The sequence below is a fragment of the Acanthopagrus latus genome, chromosome 19 (genome assembly GCF_904848185.1).
Source record: "Acanthopagrus latus isolate v.2019 chromosome 19, fAcaLat1.1, whole genome shotgun sequence".
Classification (NCBI taxonomy): Eukaryota; Metazoa; Chordata; class Actinopteri; order Spariformes; family Sparidae; genus Acanthopagrus; species Acanthopagrus latus.
In genome coordinates this window covers 7,751,984-7,774,951 of record NC_051057.1, presented here as the reverse complement: position 1 = coordinate 7,774,951, position 22,968 = coordinate 7,751,984, and the positions used below count along the sequence as shown (strand labels likewise).

The 22,968-nt window shown below is 40.7% G+C and overlaps 2 protein-coding genes and 1 long non-coding RNA gene across 10 annotated transcripts; 2 read left to right on the top strand and 1 right to left on the bottom strand.

Moving 5' to 3' along the window:
- Window positions 1–101: 101 nt before the first annotated feature.
- On the top strand, window positions 102–9,093 carry LOC119008369 (copine-3-like). 4 transcript variants are annotated; one of them, XM_037078555.1, is made up of 16 exons: window positions 102–563; window positions 1,211–1,383; window positions 1,639–1,818; window positions 1,908–1,982; window positions 3,229–3,300; window positions 3,408–3,485; window positions 3,567–3,656; window positions 4,325–4,423; window positions 4,520–4,603; window positions 4,805–4,864; window positions 5,338–5,471; window positions 6,015–6,069; window positions 6,566–6,617; window positions 6,721–6,854; window positions 7,232–7,465; window positions 7,811–9,093. In XM_037078555.1, the coding sequence occupies exons 2-16, from the start codon at window positions 1,225–1,227 to the stop codon at window positions 7,928–7,930; spliced, it is 1,626 nt and encodes a 541-aa protein (XP_036934450.1). In that variant the 5' UTR covers window positions 102–563; window positions 1,211–1,224; the 3' UTR covers window positions 7,931–9,093. The 4 variants fall into 4 exon arrangements, with proteins under 4 accessions (XP_036934450.1, XP_036934449.1, XP_036934448.1 ...); XM_037078554.1 differs by having other exon boundaries at window positions 103–382; XM_037078553.1 differs by having other exon boundaries at window positions 103–571.
- Window positions 7,397–13,014, bottom strand: LOC119008371. 4 transcript variants are annotated; one of them, XR_005071402.1, is made up of 6 exons: window positions 12,883–13,014; window positions 10,696–11,301; window positions 10,518–10,598; window positions 10,265–10,413; window positions 10,155–10,185; window positions 7,397–7,509 (listed from the first exon to the last, which is right to left on the bottom strand). It is a non-coding gene; the product is annotated as an uncharacterized LOC119008371 (long non-coding RNA). The 4 variants fall into 4 exon arrangements; XR_005071404.1 differs by lacking the exon at window positions 12,883–13,014 and adding an exon at window positions 12,081–12,775 and having other exon boundaries at window positions 10,507–10,598; window positions 10,696–11,950; XR_005071401.1 differs by lacking the exon at window positions 12,883–13,014 and adding an exon at window positions 12,081–12,775 and having other exon boundaries at window positions 10,696–11,950.
- On the top strand, window positions 11,773–22,314 carry LOC119008368 (copine-3-like). Of its 2 annotated transcripts, XM_037078551.1 has the most exons (17): window positions 11,773–11,910; window positions 12,919–13,111; window positions 13,289–13,468; window positions 14,436–14,510; window positions 14,661–14,732; window positions 15,251–15,331; window positions 15,475–15,564; window positions 18,205–18,303; window positions 18,512–18,598; window positions 18,871–18,930; window positions 19,127–19,260; window positions 19,904–19,958; window positions 20,103–20,154; window positions 20,769–20,902; window positions 21,117–21,353; window positions 21,458–21,572; window positions 21,958–22,100. In XM_037078551.1, the coding sequence occupies exons 2-16, from the start codon at window positions 12,953–12,955 to the stop codon at window positions 21,566–21,568; spliced, it is 1,626 nt and encodes a 541-aa protein (XP_036934446.1). In that variant the 5' UTR covers window positions 11,773–11,910; window positions 12,919–12,952; the 3' UTR covers window positions 21,569–21,572; window positions 21,958–22,100. The 2 variants fall into 2 exon arrangements, with proteins under 2 accessions (XP_036934446.1, XP_036934445.1); XM_037078550.1 differs by lacking the exon at window positions 21,458–21,572 and having other exon boundaries at window positions 21,958–22,314.
- The last annotated feature ends 654 nt before the right edge of the window (window positions 22,315–22,968 follow it).

The following is a 22,968-nucleotide window of genomic DNA, read 5'->3' as shown; positions in this document are numbered from 1 at the left end:
AGAGTTGTTTTTGTTATGTGTGTTCTTGAATGCACCCCGGGTCTGTTCCCTGCATATGAAGTCGGTAGGAAACAACCTAAACCCCTGAGAAGTTCCGCTGTAATTTGTTGGTTAGTGTACTAACCACTGGTTAGTCTACGACATTGCGCTTCCACAAAGTGCTAAACACGTGGTTTAATATTATCAACACGTAGAGGAAATTAATTTTGCAAATTTAACAACAAAACAGTGGAAGTTAACGCTGGCCCCGCTGACCAGCGGGCCCGTGCTGGTGTCGGCTCCACCCCCGCGTTTCTCAGCTGTTCTTGTCAAATAAACGGTACATGTTCATGTAAAGGCCAGTCGCACGGATAAATAGTAAATTTTTTCATCAGCTGAAGAGGTAAATAACTTCGAGCAAACATTCAAGTGTTATAAAGAAATACGTTTATGTGGAGACAGCTGTCAGTATTTTTGGCATTCCTGGCATCGCCACACCCACCAAACTGACTGTGCGTGTGAACATAACGTTAATTAACGGAGCCGCTGAGCTAAAGCTGATGTTAGCGCGTGTAACGTTAACGGTACGTTGGTAAGTTGTCCGGCAAAGTTTAAGCTCTGAGGTTTTTTTTTTAATGATTATTTCACATTTTTTAATTGTTGACTTTACTTTATTTACAATACAAGCTATTCAATGACGGTTCGGTCTGTTAAAGATACACTCTGTAACGTTAATAAGTTGCTAGACAACAAACGCTGCTACTTGCTAGAATTCCTCAGTTGACGAACACCAGATAGCAGTTGTCTGTACAGCACGTAGCGTGTGGTGCGGGCTGTTCAGGGTACTTATACTACTCTACATTCATTAGATAGTGGGATATTTAAATATTTCACTCGATTGTTTGTTATGTGACATATCTTATTTTTTGTGTGTTTTGTGAAAATATATTGGACTTTATTGCACATGCATATCTGCACTTATACCCCTAACTAATTGTGTGTAGCATAAAAGTACAATATTGCAGTATGTATATGTACAATATGTACAATTACTCGCTGGGGGCAAAAGTTCTGCAGTCAAATTTTTGATCGTATTAATGGTACAGATATATCGGACACAAAATCTGAAGTATTAATGAAAACAGTATTTGTGCTGAGTTGCCCACTAATATACTATATATATTACTGGATCATTGGTTGGCATTGATTGGCATCTGTTTAATCATCTTAGAACAACAAGCTGCCATGGCTGCAGGCGGGCCCCAAGGGCCAGGGGCCACTCATTTGGCCACGAAGGTGGAGCTGACCATCTCCTGTGAGAACCTCATGGACATGGATGTCTTCTCTAAGTCTGACCCTCTGTGTGCTGTTTACATCAACACCACAGGCTCCCAGTGGTATGAGGTCTGTATAAGGTCATGGGAGGAGAAGAGGTTAAAAAAAAACAAACATGTATTATGTATATGATTTAATTTTGAAACAGCAACTCATGGGGATGTTTACATCCAATGTAGACATTACTGCTTGTATTGTTGGCGCAGTAGCTGAGTTTCCTTCCTCATATATTTCAACTTCTGTATTCTTCTTATTGAGCCTGTCATGTGACAGAAACTTACATTATATATGTATGGCTGTTTTGCTTTTTTTTTCGTGAATCAGATTGGGCGCACAGAGATGATCCTGAACAACCTGAACCCAAAGTTTGCCAAGAAGTTTGTTCTCGACTACTACTTTGAGATGGTGCAGAAGATGAAGTTTTCTGTGTATGATATTGACAATGACACACCTGACCTGAGTGATGACGATTTTCTCGGGGAGCTTGAATGTACCCTGGGCCAGGTGAGCTTCAGTTTGTACAGTTCTGAAAGTGAACTGTTCGTTCTTCTCCCTATTCATTGCTCTGTGACAATGTCATTGTCTGTGTCCAGATTGTCTCTAATAGGCAGATGACTCGGCCTTTAATGCTGAGAAACCACAGGCCTGCAGGTCATGGGACCATCACAGTGAGTGGACTTATTTTCTCATTTATAAGCAGTGCATTAGCTGTAGGCTGGGGCACCCTCTGTGTGGACATAGAGGCTGTCCAGACCTGAGTGTCCTGAGTGATGGACAGCTCTAAATACAGGTGTGCAGCACGAAGCATGGATGACACGCTGTCTGTTTTCCATGGAGTTGACTGTAATGCTAGTTTCCTTTTTGGGGTCCCTTCAGCCTACAAATGATCGCATCAACTAGCTGAACTCTACTTACCTGCCAACATTATGGGCTTTTGGAACACACTGTTTCAACTGATTGTATCATTTACATATACAATGGGGAAGTGAGATCTGAACCCAAGCGGTCAATTGAGCCTAATGCCAGGTGTGAACTGACTCGTGATCGGATCACTCAGGACTGACGTTGATACCAGGACTAAACAGCCCCACAGCGACACATGAGACAGAATAGCTGCAAGGGGTGATTATGAAGCGTAAATTGGTTCAAACCTCAGAAAGATTGTTTCAATCTGCCAGCCAAAACAAATGTAGAAAAATGTAGTGTGAACCAATGTGTGCAATACGTTCCATTGATGGATGGAGATTCCCTGATTAAAATGGCTCTCCTCAAAAGTGATATAAACGCGGGCTGGTTCACTTGGTATAGCCCCAAGCCTCCAAGAATCTTAAATGGAACCGGTAAAAGATCAGAGCTAATTTTGTGTGTTGTGGTCAGAACAAGCGTGTACACAGTTAAAAATGTTTAAGTGCACAAGGTTAACATTGTAAGGGCTTATGGAGGCTTGATAGTGTACTGTTGAGTAGAGAAAGAAAGAATAAATACTGTAATTATCTTGAGGTTTGATTGTAACAAATATCCAGATAGAATATCCAGTTGAATCCAGTTGTCTTTTGTATGTGTGTCTTGGAAATAATTCTGTGGTATTAACCAGATAGTTAATCATTAAATGCCAACATGTTGTTAGACATACTGAATAACTGCATTTAGTTATGGTGACCTTTGATCGGCCGTTCTCTCTCTGTAGTGTAATATAGTTCTAAGGGGTCACAACTTGGTAAAAAAAAATAACATGAAACTGCTTTATATAATTTCACACCACTAAGCAGCAGCACAGTGGTGTGAAAGGTTGTATGCTTCTGGGTATGAAAAGACCCCCCAAAATTCAAGGAGTTGTCTCTCAGTGTCGTATGTTCCAAAGCACCAAATCTCCCACGTGTTAAGAGTTTTTATTTTGTCGCATTTGTAAAATAGATCTGTGCTGAAGAAATAACAGACAACAGAATGGCAAACTTCGAGGTGTATGGCCGCAGGCTGGACAAAAAGGTAATGAAGGCCCTGTTAAACAGTGATACAATGACAGTGGCGTGCTTTATTATTTCAACTATGTATCTTGAAGTAAAGTCAATAATTGATTGGATCTGGTTGTTCAGTATTTGTGGTGGTCAGACCCTTATCTGGAATTCTACAAGCAGACGGAAACTGGATGGCAGCTGGCTCACAGGACAGAGGTAAGCTCATTTATCAACAACTCGTTCCTCTCCCTGCATATAAAACACTAATTTGTGGCTCATTATAACTTTTATATGTAGGTGGTAAAAAACAACTTAAACCCAATATGGAGACCCTTCCGGATCCCACTGCGATCTCTCTGTGCAGGAGATCCGGAGAAACCTGTGAAGGTATTTTTTTAATTTATTTATTTTTTTAAAACAATTTTTATTCTCAGTGAATATTTCCTGTAAATGCAGCCTGTTAACACAACCTGGGAATGCTTCAAGGCATGTATAACTGTACAGTTTGTTTTTTTTTACTTGCCCATGCTACTCTAACACACTAACGATTCATCTTGTAATTGCATTTTCTTTTCATCTTACAATGCTCCCAAGCTTAAAGCAAGGGGATTCTTGCAACACTGTGTATGTGCACGGTTTGTGACATCACCACTTGAAGGTGTGCCCTTTCGCTACGCTCTTTTTACTCAGTTGAGTGACTCTCATTGCTTTTACTGATTTACTTTGATGATTTAGAGTGATTGTGGCTTATTATATATGCATGCGAGGTGTGACCTTCATAATTTGCGGAAGGGATGGATTGATATTTGTTGACCGCATATAGTGAATACTGTGTGTTCTAGATATTCTTATATTGCAAATATTTTTACACCTTGACAGAACAAACCTGTCTTCACACTTATTAATACTGCTTTTTAATTCAGTTGGGAATATATATTTTTAGGGTGAGTGTCAGCAAAAAAAATGTTAGCGATGACTTTTCCTGTCTTTGAACTCATCATGGGGTGCCTCTTATTTTGTCATCCACTAAAGGAACTCTCTTTGTTTGTCTGAAGGTTTACTGTTATGACTATCATGTCAACGGCTCCCACAGCCTAATTGGGAGCTTTCAAACCACACTTGCAGAGATGCAAACCGCAACACCCATCTGCCCGGTGAGACTTTTTTTTGTGTGTATCACTCCCGCTCCACCAAAGACCTATTCTTGCTCATTTGAATGGCAGAAGTGACGCTAGGGTTCTTGCCTGCAGGCTGAATTTGAGTGCATCAACCACAAGAAGTTAAAGAAGAAAAACTATAAAAACTCTGGGGTCATCTGCATCAAGAGCTGCCAGGTAATGTTGGTGAATTCAAGACATCTTGCTCGACCTCGATCACCAGTATAGTTTAGCTTGGTGAACTTATGCATTGCCACATAGACCACTCATTTTCAAGATGAGCAGAAATCATTCTTGGTGATTCATACATATTTTATAAAGCTTGGTGATATTTATATACACCAATATACACTGTTAACACAAGCTTAACCCTTTCAGGTGGTGAAGGAGTTTACCTTCCTGGATTATATTATGGGGGGCTGCGGGATCAACTTCACTGTGAGTTTGGAAACGTCAAACGTTATTTTGATACATGTGTTTATGTGCACATTTTTAAATGTCCCATATTGTAGAAAGTGAGACAGGTCTAGATGCTGTGAAACACTAAATACTGTGAACGTATCAAAACACTCATCTGAGAAAAAACGCACACAGCTTTTTATTCAAAGACTGTACCTCCAAATGAGCAGTCACGAGCGTCTGTAAGGTTGTGATGTCACAACTATACAGTCACCACCCTCAGCAAAGCCACCCAAGAAGTGGGTGTGTCTTGAAGTAAAGTGAGAGCTGATGCCAAAACACAGTGAGCAGTGCCTGCTAAAACAAACACTCAGGAAGAGGATGTATAGAGGTGCTGCAGTAATGGACAGTATATTTCCAAATATGTTTTAAGTTTAGAAAAGTTTGAACCTTGAACATGAGCATAACAGCTCTCCACAATCAATCCTTATCCTCTCTATAACACGGCCCAGATCGCCATTGACTTCACAGGCTCTAACGGGGATCCCAGAACTCCAGAGTCCCTCCACTATATCAACCCTGAAGGCTATAATGAATACCTGACAGCCATCTGGGCGGTGGGCAATGTCATCCAGGACTACGACAGGTAAACCAAACCTCAAGTAAACAGAGATGAAATCTTGTCAATAAGTAAGGCCTTTCTGAAAATCTCCAGACCATCTTCATGCGCCAGGAATTTGCTGGATTAAAACAATAAAACATAAAAACAAACAAAAAAACCTGGAGCAGAACTACTGCGTATTCTTACGGTACAGAGCTGCAGGCCCTCTGCCATAATTGGGGTTAGGCCAATTTGGAATGTGCCAAGATGGTGTCAGTGTGAAAGCTTTCTCAGTTGCCGGGGGTTGATAAAGTCCTAAGAAGGCTTTTAGCTGTGGGCTGAGTGCAATTTGAAAGCCTTAAAGTAAGTCTATAAACGTCTTCCTTTTAATTACTTGATACTATTTACACAAAGCCCATCAGATGTGGTGTAACTTATTCATTTGAAACGTTCATGTGATAAAGTTTGCTTGCCCTCAGTGATCACACTCAACAGGATTTAGTTTTACAGCTTTAATCTGCTGACAGATGTTTATTATGTGGTGTTAATCTTACACTAATGCGTTTGTTCTTCCCATCTTCTGCACAGTAACAAGATGTTTCCCGTCTTTGGCTTTGGAGCTCAGGTCCCTCCCTCCTGGCAGGTATGGTAAAAAAAAGTCCTAACTGTTGTCTGACAGAAAAATACTGTGCTTTCACATGTGTATCATTACTCACCTCAAGCTATTCAAGTACAGCAGATTAAAAGATGTTTGATTCAACTGTTATGTCTCAAACTGGTCCTAAATGCAATCAGGACGATATGAATAATGGATTCCTGGTCTTTGAACGGACTAAATCAGAGTTACCAGCTAAAGATTGATTTTACTCATATATTCTGTAACTTAAAAGGTTTGTAGTGTTTTGCACGTTCATACCAGTTCATTATTGGTCTCTGATTTGAGCAGGAAATCATATTTGTACGACGGTACGACAGCTCTCAGACAAGACAAACCTTGAAGAAAACAGGAACAATGTGACAAAATTGGCAGTGTTTTTCTGACTTACCTGATTTTAAAATTCAGAAGTTTGTTGTAAAATGTCATGGACTGTATTCTAAAAGCTTTTATACATTCATCTTTTTATGAATCATGCTCTCAGGTTTCCCATGAGTTTCCTATCAATTTCAATCCAGCAAATCCATTCTGCTCCGGTAAGTTGGCCTCCTCACAGCATTGTGTTTGGCTGTTAAAAGCTGTTTAATAAAGCTTTAATGCTAATGTGTGTGTGTGTGTGTGCATGCGTGTGTGTTACAGGCATAGAGGGTGTTGTGAGTGCCTACCAGCAGTGTCTACCTCAACTGAAGCTCTGGGGACCAACCAACTTCTCTCCAATTATCAACCACGTCGCCTGCTTCGCCAGGCAAGCTTTCCGGCAGCACACGGCCTCAGTAAGTAACCAAATTGTTTTCTCATAGTGAAAAAATGTTTGAATAGTCAGTTATTAATGTGAAATAACAGGGCCGTCCTCCTTAAAATCCGACAAAACCTGATAAATTATAGGTAATACCAGGTATTTTTCTTCATTTATATAATGGCATCAAAATTAAATAATCATTCCAGATTTCCTCGCTTGTACAACAGAATATTTTAGGGTTTTCTCAAGTGCTCTCAAGGGAAATTAACTCTCTTAAGCTGTCCTCAGTCACTAATTTTGACCAAAAGGCGAATGGCGAGCGAAACAAACTGGAAATGAGCCTAGAAAGAGCTTAAACAAACCAGACTGTGTGTACTTTATAGCTGATGTTGTTCTCATCTCCATCCGCAGCAATACTACGTGCTGCTCATCATCACCGATGGCGTGATCACGGACATGGACCAGACACGCACTGCTATTGTAGAAGCCTCTTATCTGCCCATGTCCATCATCATAGTGGGTGTGGGCAGGGCAGACTTCAGCGCGATGGAGTTCCTCGACAGCGACGACAAACTGCTGCGTTCGGCCAGAGGAGATGTCGCCGCAAGAGACATCGTCCAGTTCGTGCCCTTCAGAGATTTCCAGGTAAGCTGAAGCCCTTACCTCTATTCTACAGATAACAGATTCTTCTGAAAATGAATCAGAGATTACTTCATTACATCACATATATAGAAGGTGTTTGCTTAATTGAAAGTAAATGTAACACACAATTAAAATAACTAATTCCACAGTTCAGTTGTATGTTAATTTTGTTTTTCACAATGGCTCCCTCTGGCCCTCCTTGCCAACTGTTCTTTACATTAATTCGACATGACCCAGCCTACCTGTCTTCTCACTCGCTTCTCTTTAATTTTCATTGACACATACACAGTATAATGTGCTTAAACAGTGCCAAGAATAGCTCTTATTCTTGTAACGTTGTCATTGCAGGGAAACAGCGTGGCCCTCGCCCAGAGCGTCCTGGCCGAGCTGCCCGATCAAGTGGCTTCCTTCTTCAATTCTTACAAGCTGAGACCACCTAATATATTCAGTGTTTCTGATCCGTCCTAGAGAGGATGCTCGGATTGCCTTGTGTTTACTGCTTATCTGCTTCTTCTGCAATCCTCGCTGCATTTATCGCACGGAACGGCACAAATCAACGCCAAGAAACGAACACCGATAAAAATATAAACGATAAAAGATTATAACGAAACTACAATCTGTGACTGGAATTTTCAGTAATGGTTTAAACCTGATGGGACTGATTAAAATGTATAAAAGTTCATGAACAATGATGATTATAATTATATAATTAACCTCAAATCTGCGGCTGGATTTTCTGTAGTGTTTTAAGTTTGGTTTGACTTGATGTGAAGTTCCTTAAGGTAGACAGGATGGCTTTTATAGTACACTATAATATTAAATAATCATTGTAAAAATAATCAGAATATACTCTGTCCACTGAGAATGTAACACTTGACATGTTGGTATGGCTTTGTCGATTAACTGTCATTATTTCCTTTATATTTCATTATTTTGTACAGGTTTTTCACTCTTTTCCCTGTATTACCTTTCCTCTGCTGTTACTTTTGTGATGCAAGCCATATTTTATTTAATATAAGACAAACTTTGTGTCTTTTTCAAATTAGAATCAACCGAATGAGGAGTGAGGAGCTCACGAAGGTTGTGGTGTGTTTTCTGTCTGTCCAGACACTGAGCTGTGAAAGGGGTCGTGTGGTCAGGTGGCGTTGTACTGGTGGTTTCAGCGGCACCAACACCTTCACAGTGATGTGACCCTGCTCTGTCAGAGCTTGTGTGTACAAGTCCTGGTCACTTTTTGTATATGAGAACTTAATTTATGTATAGAGGGAAGTGATTTTGAGCATGATTTGTATTTTACTGCCAAGTTTGAGCTTTACCCTGATACTGTCCGTTACGTTATGGAATTGCAACATAGGAGATCAGTGACATGTGCAAGCTTCCACTGCACCCTGCTATGAGAAGAAGAGATTTTAACTGTTATCTCCTGTTGTACCTGTGCCGTGCAAGACTGAACACAGTGACCGCAGACATGTTACTTCCTCTGTTAACTGTGGTTTTACTCTGTTGGTGGGAACAACGACAGGTAGACATAAGTCACGCCAAAGTTCAGTAAACTTTATTGAGGTTTGTCTTGCTTTCCAACAAACATGTATTACTGCATGAAAATAAAAACGATACGCCCTGCCACTGAGTGAAGGAGTATCTGGTGTTTTTGGTGTGAACACAAACACTGTGTTGGATGCAGAAACAAAGAGTATGAAATCAAATAAGCTTTCTCAGTTTCAGCTTGTGTCCTTGAATGTCCATATCCACAGCAGCTCTGGGCCACAGTTCCTCTCATGGATGGGGATATGGGGGCAAGAGGGCTTGAAAAATGATGACTGGACGGGCGAGAAAGCTTTAAAACTTTCACTGCGCGCACATATTCTGCCCTATGATCTGACCCGCCTTGCCGAGACCACGACGACCACATCCACCCAGTCTTTTCACTTCCATCTAGATTTAACGGCAGATTGTACTGGGGCGTTTTGCCGCCACACAAGCAGAAGAAAAAAAACACTATATTGTTGTTATATCTCATTGACATGATATGATTCAGTTCTGCTTCATGCTCGGGTTGAGACAGGGTGAGATTTAGCGAGGTGGAGGACAGTGTGATCAGCACGGGTGAAGTTCGTTTTAGCTGGACATTGGACAGACACTCACTCCGGACACACTCGGTGGCGACTCTTACTAAGTTTCGCCCGGTGTTGGCAGCAGGAGGACTGTTAAGCTCACCCAGGAGGCTGATTTAGGGACCACCAATAAATGACCCTATTGTTTGTTAGGTTTCATGTTTTGTCGTGCTGACTTGATGATATCAGTGAACATTATGATTTAAAAAAATACTGAACTGTTTTAATATAGCACACTAATTTTCATCGCTAGTGTGTTATGTTAAATGATGTGTTCTTATCTTATAGTATAAGTTGTATTATCTCATTTGTTAGAATAATATGCTTATATGATTTATGACCAATTTTAGCCACCTATTTTGTAAGTCATACTTACAATGTGGGTTGTGTTGTTAAGGTGTAACTGAGCACTTGTCTGACCCCTGATGGTAAGTGCTGGTGACTACTGATGACTGCAAAAACAGCTTCAACTTTTTTACACAACATGAAACTTTGCTCGTAGTATCACCAGGGTCTCTACACACGAACACCAGCATTGAGAACATTGTTTGTGTCACAGAGTTTTTTGAACAACTCACCTCAGCAGTTGCAACCTCAGCTGCCGGTTTCCTACCGAAAAATTAACAAAAATTTAAAATGATATTATTTTATAATATTATATAACATTGAAAATTAAATTAACACACACATCTTCGGGTAGACTTAGGTGATGAATGGATGAGCTAGGACTTCATGGGGAGTGATCCTCTCATCTGCATCAAATGCCAGTGTGGCCAGGAGCTCGATACACTGCTCTCGCTTGGCAGCCTCAGTTTTGTCATCTTCCTCCGGACGCATCTAGTTAAGGGAAACATCAGTCAAATTCACCACCAGTCGAGTCGCCCTCGTGATCATGAAAAGACAATCAATCACGGTGACAACTAAAGTTACCTCACACTTACTGCTTTCAGTTCATCCAGACATTGGAACTTGTGCCTCTGTTCAGGTCTAATATGGTGACGTTTGAAAAATTCCAAAGGAGTCTGAAAGAAGAATCAAAGTGTTGCTAATGCTCGAATCTCAGATTGTAGCTAAGGTGCAAGTAATTGACAAATTGTCTGACTATGGTAGAAGACTTACAATTTCATAGTCACATTTTCCTTTGAACAGGTCAGGGCCACAGTTCGCCTGGAACATGACACAGCCCAGGGCCCACATATCACTGGCCTCATGATATTCATGCCCCCCCCTAAAAAACATCTGGGGACCTGAATGTGGAAGAGAAACATTACAGGATGTTCACACAAGAACATGTTACAGGGAGGAAGCACACAGCTGCTTCTTCATGGTATTTTTACATAATTTGGAATATTTGCCTTCCACTGAACTTCTCGGCCTGTGATGCGGGAATGGCCCGACCAAAGTCTATCAGCTTGACTTCAAAAGATCGTCGGTGGTGATTCACCAGGAAATGCTTTTTTTTTGCACGAGGCACTTACTGCACCATAGACCATACAACATCTTTTACAACTGCAAACATCAAAATCAAAAAAGTTTCCCACCTCACTCTTGGTGTTTGTGGTCCAGCATTTAGACGAATTCATAGCCACAAGCTCAAAGGTCTCACATCTAACCACCTTCGCATAGCTGCCCTCTCTCTCAACTTTGAGAAACCTATGTTTGCCAGGCAGTCCACGGGGAACAAGATTCTTTGAACTGAGTGGGTGCCATTTCTCTCTGACAATGCTGAAACAAAACCGATGAAAAGAAGGAAAACGAGAAGTTACTTTCATTCCCTTTGAACATGACCGTCTTTCAGATATTGTGCTATATATAGTGTATATTTTGCCACCATCCACTGGTTTCTACCCTGTCAACAGTTGGATCTGACAAAATGTTAGGCCACTGTTTTAGGTCCTTACACGGATAGGCAAGCATTTACTTCATATTCTACATTTCGTTAATCATCTGATTGTCTGAAGTCTAAGCAAAATTAAGGAAATGTAGTTTTGTCTCCTCAGGAGACTCAGGATCTCAGCTACGTGAGGGTTGTGAGAGAGGAGCTGCTGGTCACTTTTTGGTTCTAGTTCACTCTGGTCACTTTCTTCATGACGAGTGTTAAACATAAAAGTATCCGTCTCCTGCTTCCTGTTCTGGGTCCTCTTGATCCACACTGGAGTTCCTCTCCTGGTTACAGCTCCAGTGCACAGTGCGCGGCACACCGCCGGGTGTCCCCCTAACCCAAAACAAGCGCACTGGGCACCGCCCACAACAGTTCTCTGGCTCTTCTGTCTGTTGTCATTACCACTGGAAAACACCCAACAGCCACAGCGAGCACTCTGGCAGACGACCAAGGTAGGATATGCGGCGTGTAGACGTCTTCTGAGACTCTTTTCTTTCGTTGTCAAAAGAAATAGAAATAAAGTTTTTTTTTCTTATGAGCAACTCAGCATGACATAACTTAAATCTCTAACTAACGGCGTAGTATGACTCAAATGGTAACGTAACCAATTGTAAAACGTTACGTTACTGATTTTCGCATCATGTGACATCGACTTGGCTGGAACTTAAGTGTTAGTTTAGAATTAATAGAGTCAGGTGGACTGAACATCTGTAAGTTTGTGTAAATTTGAGGGACAGTGGCTTAGCTAAGCGTTGGTGAAGTGTCTGAGCTGTGGGGGATGAGAAGCTAACGTCAGTAACGTCAAAGACAGCTCAGCCCGTTAGCTTACGTGCCTGGCGTAACGTTAACTTAGTTACGTCAACGTTGGTCTCTTATCTTGGTTAAAATAATGTTTTCCGTGCGATACAGGCTTCTGCTAACGCTAGCCCCCCTCGTTTGTTTGAGACGTTCCTAACCACTGTATGATTCAGTTTCAACTTGCGGTTGAGTCCTGCAAACCCCAACACTGTTTGCACAGTGCTTGGCGTTGGATCATATCAGTACAGTGATGGAAAATTACGAGATTTTATTGACACTGAAAGGGCTACAACTGGATCATGCGCTGTCTGGGTGAACGACTATAACGAGTCACAAGACCCTTGCTATAAAACGGGCGTCACATGCCATTCATGTACACATTCATGATGTGATTTTCGACAGTAGTCTGGTGGTGTGTTTTTTTCTTTTTGTTTTTTTTTCCTCAAACATTCGTAGTAACTGCAGACTGAGACAACCAAACTGGACTAAAGACAAGATTAGCGTCTGCTTAAGACACGGGGGTGGGTGCAAGTAGTGAAAACGAATGGAAATGGCTGCAGCTCTCAGTTTAAGTCATAGATCAGTCATAACTTGCTCACTGTGGGTGTGGTAAATTGAGGGCTTACTTCCCATTCCTTATATCCTGTGTTCCTGTCTGTCAGCTCCTGTGCCTGAGTGAGTGTCCTCCAGGGCACGATGGCAGCAGCAGGAGCCGCGGGGCCGGGGCCCACTGACTGTGTGACCAAGGTGGCCATAAGCATCTCCTGTGAGAATCTTCTGGACAAGGACACCTTCTCAAAGTCTGACCCTCTGTGTGTGCTTTACATGAGCAGCTCAGGGCCCCACTGGTGTGAGGTACGTAGGTCAGCAAGTTGTAGACTGTATATTCCGGTATTCCTACAATTTTGAAGTGAGATACCTCAGCTGTGTTTTTTTTTAAATTTGTCACTTGGGAGATGTCAGTTTGCTGTGAGTCAACACAAGCTTACGCACAAAAAAAGTCCATGACTGAGAAACGTCTGTCTGTGTTAGATTGGACGGACGGAGAAAATCGAGAACTGCCTCAGTCCCCAGTTTTCCAAGACTTTTGTGATTGACTACTACTTTGAGATGGTGCAGAAGCTGAGGTTTGAAGTGTACGACATTGACAGCGCCAACTGCAGCCTGCAAAACGCCGACTTCCTTGGAGAGCTGGAGTGCACCTTGGGACAGGTTAGCCCTATTTGCTTACCTTGAAAAGTCGTTTATAATCACAATAGATTTTTCCTCATGCTTTTGTCGCTTCACCGGGGTCGGGCCTATCAGTCCTTCATCACTGAAATGCAGTGGCATTTAAGGGATCAAGTACATAAATAGAATCCACACATATCAGGAAACTGCTTTAAATGTGGAACTTCAGATTCATTAATCATGCATTTTGGGACTGCAGCAAAATTCAGAGGATCTGGGTTAATATAGACGACTGGCTGTCAGACTTATTTAAGGTCAGATTTAATTTTAATCCATCAGTTTTCATACTCCAAGATATGTCGCAGGACACAGTGAGGTACCCATTGAGATGGATTATTCTTTTTTCATCAATCGTATAAAAGAAACTGATCCTTAAACACTGGAAATCCTCACACATTACTTCACTGGAAAAGACAAACGTCTCATTATTTGAACATGGAAAAAGCTATCGCGATGGAGAGGAATAAACCAACTCAATCTGAAATCATATGGGGGGAAGTATTACAGGCAATGAGTACTTAACCCGAATATTTTGGGGTGACATGATTTTTATTTATTTTGTCCTCTGATTTTAATGATTGATACATTTATTTTATTCTATTTATTTTTTCTATTTTGTCCTCTTGAGATGTGGGTGTCCCATAAAGAGGAATGATATTTGGCTGTATTCCTGTATTGAAGGTCTAGATGACGACACTGATATTGAACCTATGTGTTGGATATGTGGAGCAATTGTGGTCTGTTTTTGTTCAGTTTTGTTTTATTTTTATTTTATTTTTGGCTTGGTCTTTATTGTCTTGTTTTGTTCAGTCGTCAGGACTGCGGTTGTCTTGTCTTGACTTGTATGTGCTGAAAAATCTAAATAAAATCGAATGGGGAAAAAAAAAGAAACGCAGTGGCATTTACAGTGATGGCTATAAAGATAAATGTGTATTTGTTTCCACTCCAGATTGTGTCCTCCAGGAAACTAAAAAAACCTCTTGTCATGAAGGACAGGAGACCTGCAGGGAAGGGAACCATTACTGTGAGTTGCCTTTATTCAGATTGGTGGTGATAAATCTACTATATGAATTTCTGCCACATGGTATTATTTTGATCTCAAGTTTATGTGTTGTTCCTTGTTGTATTTGCACGCATGCAGTATTTTTAACACAGTGCTCTCCCCATGTTGTAGATATGTGCTGAAGAAAGAACAGACAACAGAGTGGTGCAATTTGAAGCGGCAGCTAGAAAACTGGATAAAAAGGTATTAATCACTGCTGTGCATTTGAGTTATTCATATGAATTCAGAAACGATTAAACTGAACGAGAAAACCATTCTGTAATGTCGTTTTCATTACAACTACAGTTAGGGCTTTGGCAGCTACAGTGACACCGTGTGAAGACTGCAAGCACTGTGGCCGGTTGGCCTGGCTTTCTTGTGGTTTCTGCTTCAGCATTGGGCAAGCTGTGACACAAGGCTTAGTCCTGCTGCTTTTTAATTGCACACATCTGGAAAAGTCGCTCTGCTAAACTGCGGCTCACCCAAGATATCACAGCACATGATAGATTGGAAAGAGACTGAAAGAGGTGTGAGGGACATCCGTAAAGCTTGTTATGGCCGGATCTCACATGATACATCCATCAGGTGTTGCAGCGATGCAGTCAAAATGGCTCAACTATGGATTATTACCTTCACCGTCGGTATCCATCGTGAGCAACCACTTGCGCATGCTGAAAAGTTATTTATTTGATCCAGCTGTATATTTACTCATTTATCTACAGGATTTCTTTGGCAAGTCCGACCCTTTCCTGGAGTTTTACAAGCAGACAGAAACTGGATGGCAGCTCGCTCACAGGACAGAGGTACAGATAACTCTTTACATACCATGCAAACCTGCACCACCTGGTCTGAGGATACTTAGACAGTGACAGTGACTTGGACAGACATGGGCAAGTTAAGCCATCAGCACAATGTGTATTGATGTTTTGTCTGCGCTGTTACGCAGGTGGTGAAAAACAACCTGAACCCAGTATGGAGACCGTTTCGAATCCCGTTGCAGGCGCTCTGTGGCGGTGACGTGGAGAAATTTATAAAGGTACACACACTCATGTACACATTGATTGTAGGACATTGTGACTGATGATAAGGCAGCCATTTTGTGCCGCCTCTGTGCTTCCATGCTTGTATGAATGGTTGCTATCGAGAGACAGTGTTATGATATTGTAGATTTAAAAAGTGCTTTTCCACCTGTTGACGGGTTTGCTTATTTCCAGTGTTTTTTGTTAAATCCCTCCTGTCTAACGTCACCTTCTCTTTCAGTCATGAATTAGCTCAACCTGAGGCGATGTGAAGATGCCTGTTAGAGCCGGTAAAACTGATTTCCAGAGAGTGTTACAATGGGTATCATCTCAAAGTATAACAGACCAAATGTGCTGTATTTAACAACTTATTTCTCACATTTGTTATGAGAGATGGTGCAGCTCTTTTTTTTTCTTTAACATTAACAATTGCAAACATTTTTAATCACAGACGCATTTTCAGTTTGTCATGTAAAACTATAGAAAGACTGAACCCAGGCCACTCTGGGAGTTCTGCCTGTCTTTTATGGAATACCTCATGTGCATTTACAAGGGTTCGATAATCAAACTCTCAAATAAGGCAATGTGTGGTAGCATTAGCTTATGTATGTTGATGTTTTTTGTTTCCACCCTCTAACCCCTATAAAAGCACACTTGTCAGGAAGAGATGCTTTCCAGTCAACAGTGCAAGTGAGTTGACTGTCCCCACCGTGAGTGTTCTTCACTGCATCCTTCTTCTTGGGAAGGATGCAGCATCTGTAACAGGACAGGCCAAAGTCCTAGATTCACTACATCTATCTTCAAGGAATACGTAAAAACAGTATGCTAAGTTTTGGCATACTGGTCAACTTACCTGTTAAACGATGAGGGCACAGTGACCACAATTAGCTTCCGTTCCTGGTTGATTTCCGATTTCAACAATGTGATGAGGCAGTGGGTGACACATTAACCTGACCTCATCAGGTTCTTATCTGGAATCCTGAATATTTTGTTAATTTATTTCCAGGCAATGTAATATCACACAAATGTCTCCTGAATCTGTCCGGGTAGTCAAAGTCCTCACTTGTGTTAATGACCCCAGTAATATTTAATGTATGCCCCGTCATCAAACTGACCCTGATGGTCTATTGAGCCCTGGCTTCACTGCCCGCTTGCCCAGTCCCAGGTCTCATTCCCGAGAGAAGAACAGAAAGTTGATTATTAGGGGGCAGCCCCATTTTTTTATTTGTATTTTCAAAGCATATGACATACATTTCTTTGTCAATGCTACTGGCCTACTATCATTCATTATGTTCATTATTTAAATGACCTGATAAATAATACATTACAGGTAAATTAACCAATGGGACAATTTACCAAAGGGCAGACGTTTTCCGTTAAGATGGATGCCATTTTTAGTTATCCATTAGCTTCCTCAGCTATCCATCTGTAGACCGACTGTATCATCACACAGTGTGTCTAATTTGGTCTGGAGCCTATATCTGTTTGTACGGAGCCCCAGATATGACATGGTCAAAAAAAAAAATTAAATTGTGGCCACAGTATAGCTATAACATATGCACGAAATACTAATTCGTGGCCACAAAATACTAATTCGTGGCCACGAAATAAGTATAATGTGCGCACAAAATACTAATTAATGATATTAATATCATTCCTGGACAGCTCGGTAAGCAAATCGAGCGCACCTTCTCTAGAAACTGCAATAGCCTACGTGATGTCCTTAAGGTGAGTGTTATCTTAATCTGCTCTAGTCAGTATCTTGTTACCCCACATTTAGACAGTGCCTTTCACTCATCATCTCCTTTGAAAGTAGCATCATGTGTGTCAGACTCTCAGCTGAGCGTTTAATGATGCCACTGAACGCAGCCGTGCAGTTACAGTAGCGCTCACGGTATGTATCATGTTACCACAGGAACCTATAGCCTATCAGTGATTAGAATCTAGTTTGTCTTGATTTGCAGGTTGTTGTTGCTCTGACTGAACTACTGAAGGTGTCTGTAGTGTTTTCTGGACATTTGTCCTTCAATAAAATCACAGAAGATTAAAAGTTCTCTATATTATAGTCCTAATTACATAGGCTGCTGCAGTTTCTAGAGAAGGTGCGCTCAGTTTGCTTACTGAGCTGTCCAGGAATGATATAATACTATTAATTTGTGTTTCGTGCGCACATTAGACCTACTTCGTGGCCACAAATTAGTATTTCGTGCGCACGTCATACTTATTTCGCGGCCACAAATTAGTATTATGTGGCCACAATTTAGTATTTTGTGGCCATGAAGTAGTATTTTGTGTGCATATTATAGCTATATTGTGGCCACATTTTATTTTATTTTGGGGGCTCCGTATGTTTGTCTTCCACCTGTTTTCTCAACACTGAAGGTACTTAAATGCTGTAGTGTAGAGATTCTGAGCAGAGTCCCTGTGTATCCGTGTGAAGAGGTAGTTGGACCTTTTCGTTCCTGTTTGCCCAGTAGAGGGCTTGTGTGCTTGTTTCTGCCTTAAAATTAAAGCTTCACCCCTAACGCATGCTTCTGTCTCATCTATTTTGAGTTTTACACATTTGTTATTCTTTATCAGTTGTCTGTAAACATTTTTTTTTGTACTTAAAGAGAATTGACTAGATTTGACTTGTTCCTTTTGTCTGTGCGTCCCAGGTCGACTGTTATGACTACAACAACAGTGGATCACATGACTTTATTGGGTCCTTTCAGACCACACTCTCCCAAGTGCAGCAGTCATCACAGTCATTTGCGGTGAGCTCTGTGTGCACGTGTGTTGCCACTTTTTGGCATTTTCCTTAACCAAAAATGTAAAGAGGAGATGATGAAATGCAAAACATGGATTCTCTCCCTCATTGCATTCTCATTACAAGCATTTATGAATCTTGGCATATATTTATAAATAGTGCATGTACACATATACAGTATGTTGCTGACATGTTGCTGTTTGTGCTCCTCTTAGGCCGAGTTTGATTGCATCAATAGTAAGAAGAAACAGAAGAAGAAAGGATACAAAAACTCTGGTGTCATCATTATAAAGAAGTGCATGGTACTGTTGTATATTCTTTTTTCTTTCTGAACTAATTGTTTTATTTGTCTGGTATATGCATTATTCACCTAAAGCCAGTTGCAAGCTGAATAAATGTTCAGATGGCTTAAACAGCACAACTATATGCATGTCTAAAACTTTGTGTACACATTTTTTGTTTTATGTGGCTAACTTTAAGATAATAAAGGTAAGTAGACAAATGGCACTACAGAATACCTGTTGTTATATCATTTTCTTGATAGTTGAATGATTTTCTGTCACTTTACTTTCAGGTAGTAAAGGAGTACACTTTTCTGGATTACATAATGGGCGGCTGTCAGATTAACTTCACTGTGAGTTGTACATTTTCTATGAATCTCTTTTCATAAATCTTTGCAAAAATGCCCCCCAAAATCCCAGAGTTTTACATTTTAAGATTTTTTTTCCCAGTACAGTATAAATTGAGCATTTAGAGTGTTTTCAAATTCATTTTGGAGTTGTGAAAGTTTTGTCTACCTTTGACATTGTATGTATTTATCTATGGGCAAGATTGCTATCGATTTCACCGGCTCCAACGGGGATCCCAGGTACCCTCAGTCCCTCCATTACATCAACCCTCATGGCTACAATGAATACCTGGCTGCAATCTGGTCTGTGGGTAGTGTCATCCAGGACTATGACAGGTACATTGACTTGTATTGCATTATGTTGGTGTCACAGAGGAGAGTAAAAATTTCACCATAAAGCATCAAGCGCAGTAAAAATGATTACAGCGAAAAATTGTTTTTCTAACAAAAACAAAAATAAAGAACTCCAGCAAAGAATGAGCACCCTGGTAACTTTTATGTAAAAGTCCTGATGGCAGTCTCACTTGTAAAACCTGTAAGCCTGAAGTCTGAGTTAAGAGATTTCAGATTAACACAAAGAGGTTCAGAGAATGGAAAAGGCTTTCTGAGATCACTATCATAAATGTATTTCAGGAAACATCGCTCATGTCAAAAAGAACATATTAAACAGACCAGATTAGTGTGATAAATGACTTTCCCCTCATTCTTGACATTAAATGCTCTTGTACTGGTGGATAAAATCTAAAAGATGGTAGAATTTTCTTGGTTATAACATGATTGTGAAATCAATTTGAAAATATATCTGTTGATTCAGTCTGAGACTCAGGTTACTCTATACTCAGGTGCAAATATAGAGACCACCCATCTCTCTTTGTAAATGTCCTGCCATGTCTGAAACAAAAAGTTACTTATGTCTGCATCCTCATATGTTTGTGTGAACTTCCTTGAGCAAAAGTTGTGTGTTGTTTCCTTCCCATAGTGACAAGATGTTTCCTGCTTTTGGATTTGGAGCCAAGATCCCTCCAACTATGCAGGTGATTGTTTGTGTTAATTAAAACATACTTTTATTTGTGAGAATTAAATTCTATAAGATATGAAAAAGCTCATATTTGATCCAAAAAGTCTGTACTCAAATACGTTGGTAAGGGATCCATATGAAGAATCATTTGTATCTGCAGGTGTGCCACGAGTTTCCCATCAACTTCAACCCAGCAAATCCATTCTGTGCAGGTAATTATTCACTGGAGCCACTGTGAATTCAGACTGCTGTTTGTTAAATGAGACAGAACATGAATACAAAAAAGAACATGGACGAGATCAATCATTGCTCTAACTTGAAACAGTGAGGACCCAAATGCAAGACACTCAAGAGGCAGGCAGGATTGGGAACAAAAAACAAGCTTTTAGTAACCTGTCCAAGCTCAAAAACCCATACAATACCTCCGCATCCAAAAACAAAGTTCCAACCAATAATGGAGCCGGGAACAAAAACCAGAAACATACGTACCACAGGAAGACACAGCAAAAAAAGGAAAAAAGACAAGCTGACAAAGACAACAGGGCACACACAAACTAAATACACAAGGGCTGACTGACTAACAAGACACAGGTGAACACAGGAAAAAAGGCTGAAATCACACAAAAGGAGGACAAGAAACGCAAAACACGACACATGAGGGCAGAATGTCGAAATAAAACAGGAAATCACAGCCACAAACTCAAGCATGACTTTATTTATGACTTTATTTTTGACCATCATATTACAGTGTGTTGTCAATTTCCAAACTTGCTCAGTTGCATTGAAAGATCTTTAAAATGATACTGTGCGTGTGTGTGTTTTTTAGGTATTGAGGGTGTGGTCCAAGCCTACCAGCAGTGTCTGCCCCAGGTGAAGCTTTATGGCCCCACAAACTTTTCCCCGATCATCAACCACGTCGCCCAGTTTGGCAGGCAAGCCATGCAGCAGCAAACTGCCTCTGTGAGTTTACTCTCAAGTTAATCAGCGTAGGTTTATTGCAGCTGTTGTGTGCAAATGTTTGCCATTGTAGTTTTGGTATGAAAGACGCCACCAAACAGGGACAACTGGATCTCAGTCAATTATTCTCTTTTCAAGTGATGGTGAAATGAGAACCACTTCCACTTTATTCCCTCTGGTTCACATGTTGTTACCTTTTTGTCTGACTGTTTCACAGCAATACTTTGTTCTGCTCATCATCACTGACGGAGTGATCACAGACATGGATGAGACGCGCAGCGCCATCGTCCAGGCCTCTCGTCTGCCCATGTCCATCATCATCGTTGGAGTAGGCGGGGCTGACTTCAGTGCCATGGAGTTCCTGGACGGAGATGACGGGATTTTACGCTCTGTTACGGGCGAGGCCGCCATGCGTGACATTGTGCAGTTTGTGCCATTCAGGCAGTTCCAAAATGTAAGCTATGTCATAAATCTTCTTCAGAAGCATGCATGTACCCTAAGCTTCTTCGTAATTCTCAAATAATGCACACATTTGAATGTGTGAATATCTTATTTCAGGCTGGCACTGCAGCCCTCGCCCAAAGTGTATTGGCAGAGTTGCCTGACCAAGTGGCCTCCTTCTTCAATTTATTTCACCTGAAGCCCCCCAGTGAACCCAGCCCTTCCTAGAAATGTAGGAGTACCCCGAGCCTCACCTGATACCCCTCCTTCATCTGATCATTTCATAAAAAGCTGCTTTTTTTAAAGTTACTTTATTTAAAAACTTTTTTCAAAACGTCTGACACGCATTTTCCATTAGCTCAATAACCATAGGAGCACCTGTAGTGAGCAACCTTGGGCATGTTTTTAGTCAATATGATTACACGTGAAACAGAAGAGTGTTGCCAGTGTAAATAATCAGTAAATGCTTGTGATACTAACCTGTGGTTCATGTCTCTGACCCCCTGCTTCTCTTATTTGGTTGCAACAGTTAGTTCCCCTGCTGTCTCCTTCTAAATCGTGTGTACATATATTTGCCACTCTCAACTTGGTCCCCTCTCTCTACATCTTCTCCTCAGTGTCCTCGGGAAATGCTTGCTCAGAGCGTCTTGGCAGAAGTCCCAGGCCAAGTGACAGACTTCTTCAATACCCTCAAGTTGAAGCCGCCCCAAGGTGACAGACCTGTCACCGACCTCTCAGCATCAGCACCCACCAGTGATGTATTGTGAGGACCAACTTTTCTTGTCAGTCTGCCAACTCCAAATACTGAGCAGACACCTTTTTCTTTCTGGATTATTGGAGCAGAGTCCTCTTGTCTTTTCGCACTAAAGCAGTGATGCCCAAACTTCTTCCCCCAAGTGACCTAGTTTATTGTATCATATTGTTCAGATACAAAATGGGACTGGAAAAAAATAAAAAATAAAATAATTATATATATATATATATATATATATATATATATATATATATATATATATATATATATATATATATATATATATATATATATAGCTCTACAGTGTTTTAATCATAACCCAAACTACCATGGCCATTTGAACATTCAACAACCTGTTTTTGTAAGATTTGTAAATACTATGTATCAATAGTATAATATCGTACACATATCATCAACATTTCCTTATAACTGTCAACATATTAACATGGATATTTTTATGTATATTATATTTTAATGTGACATTTACATATGACTTCATGCTACTCAGGTGCCAGTTCTATTGATTTGCAGACAAAGGCACTAATTAAAACTAGTGTAACTTGACAAAGGGCCTGTGTTATGTGGAAAAATAGAGGCAGTCATCTCATTAGTCAGTCAGACTCCTCCAGTACCTGCAATCACCACTTAACACTTCCATGTTTGCTTGGAAAGCGTAAAAGGTTTACATTTCCATTGACACAAAGTCCTTAAACAAAGATATGGCTTTACCAAGAACAATTTAGTCATGTTTACATAATGGATCAATAAAAATGGATTAATAACTTTTCTAAAATGAATGCGTTTTGTAGCTTTTACACTACAAAAGCTGTGATGTTGTGTCCTTGCTGCTGTTTTGTACTTAAATCTTTTTATA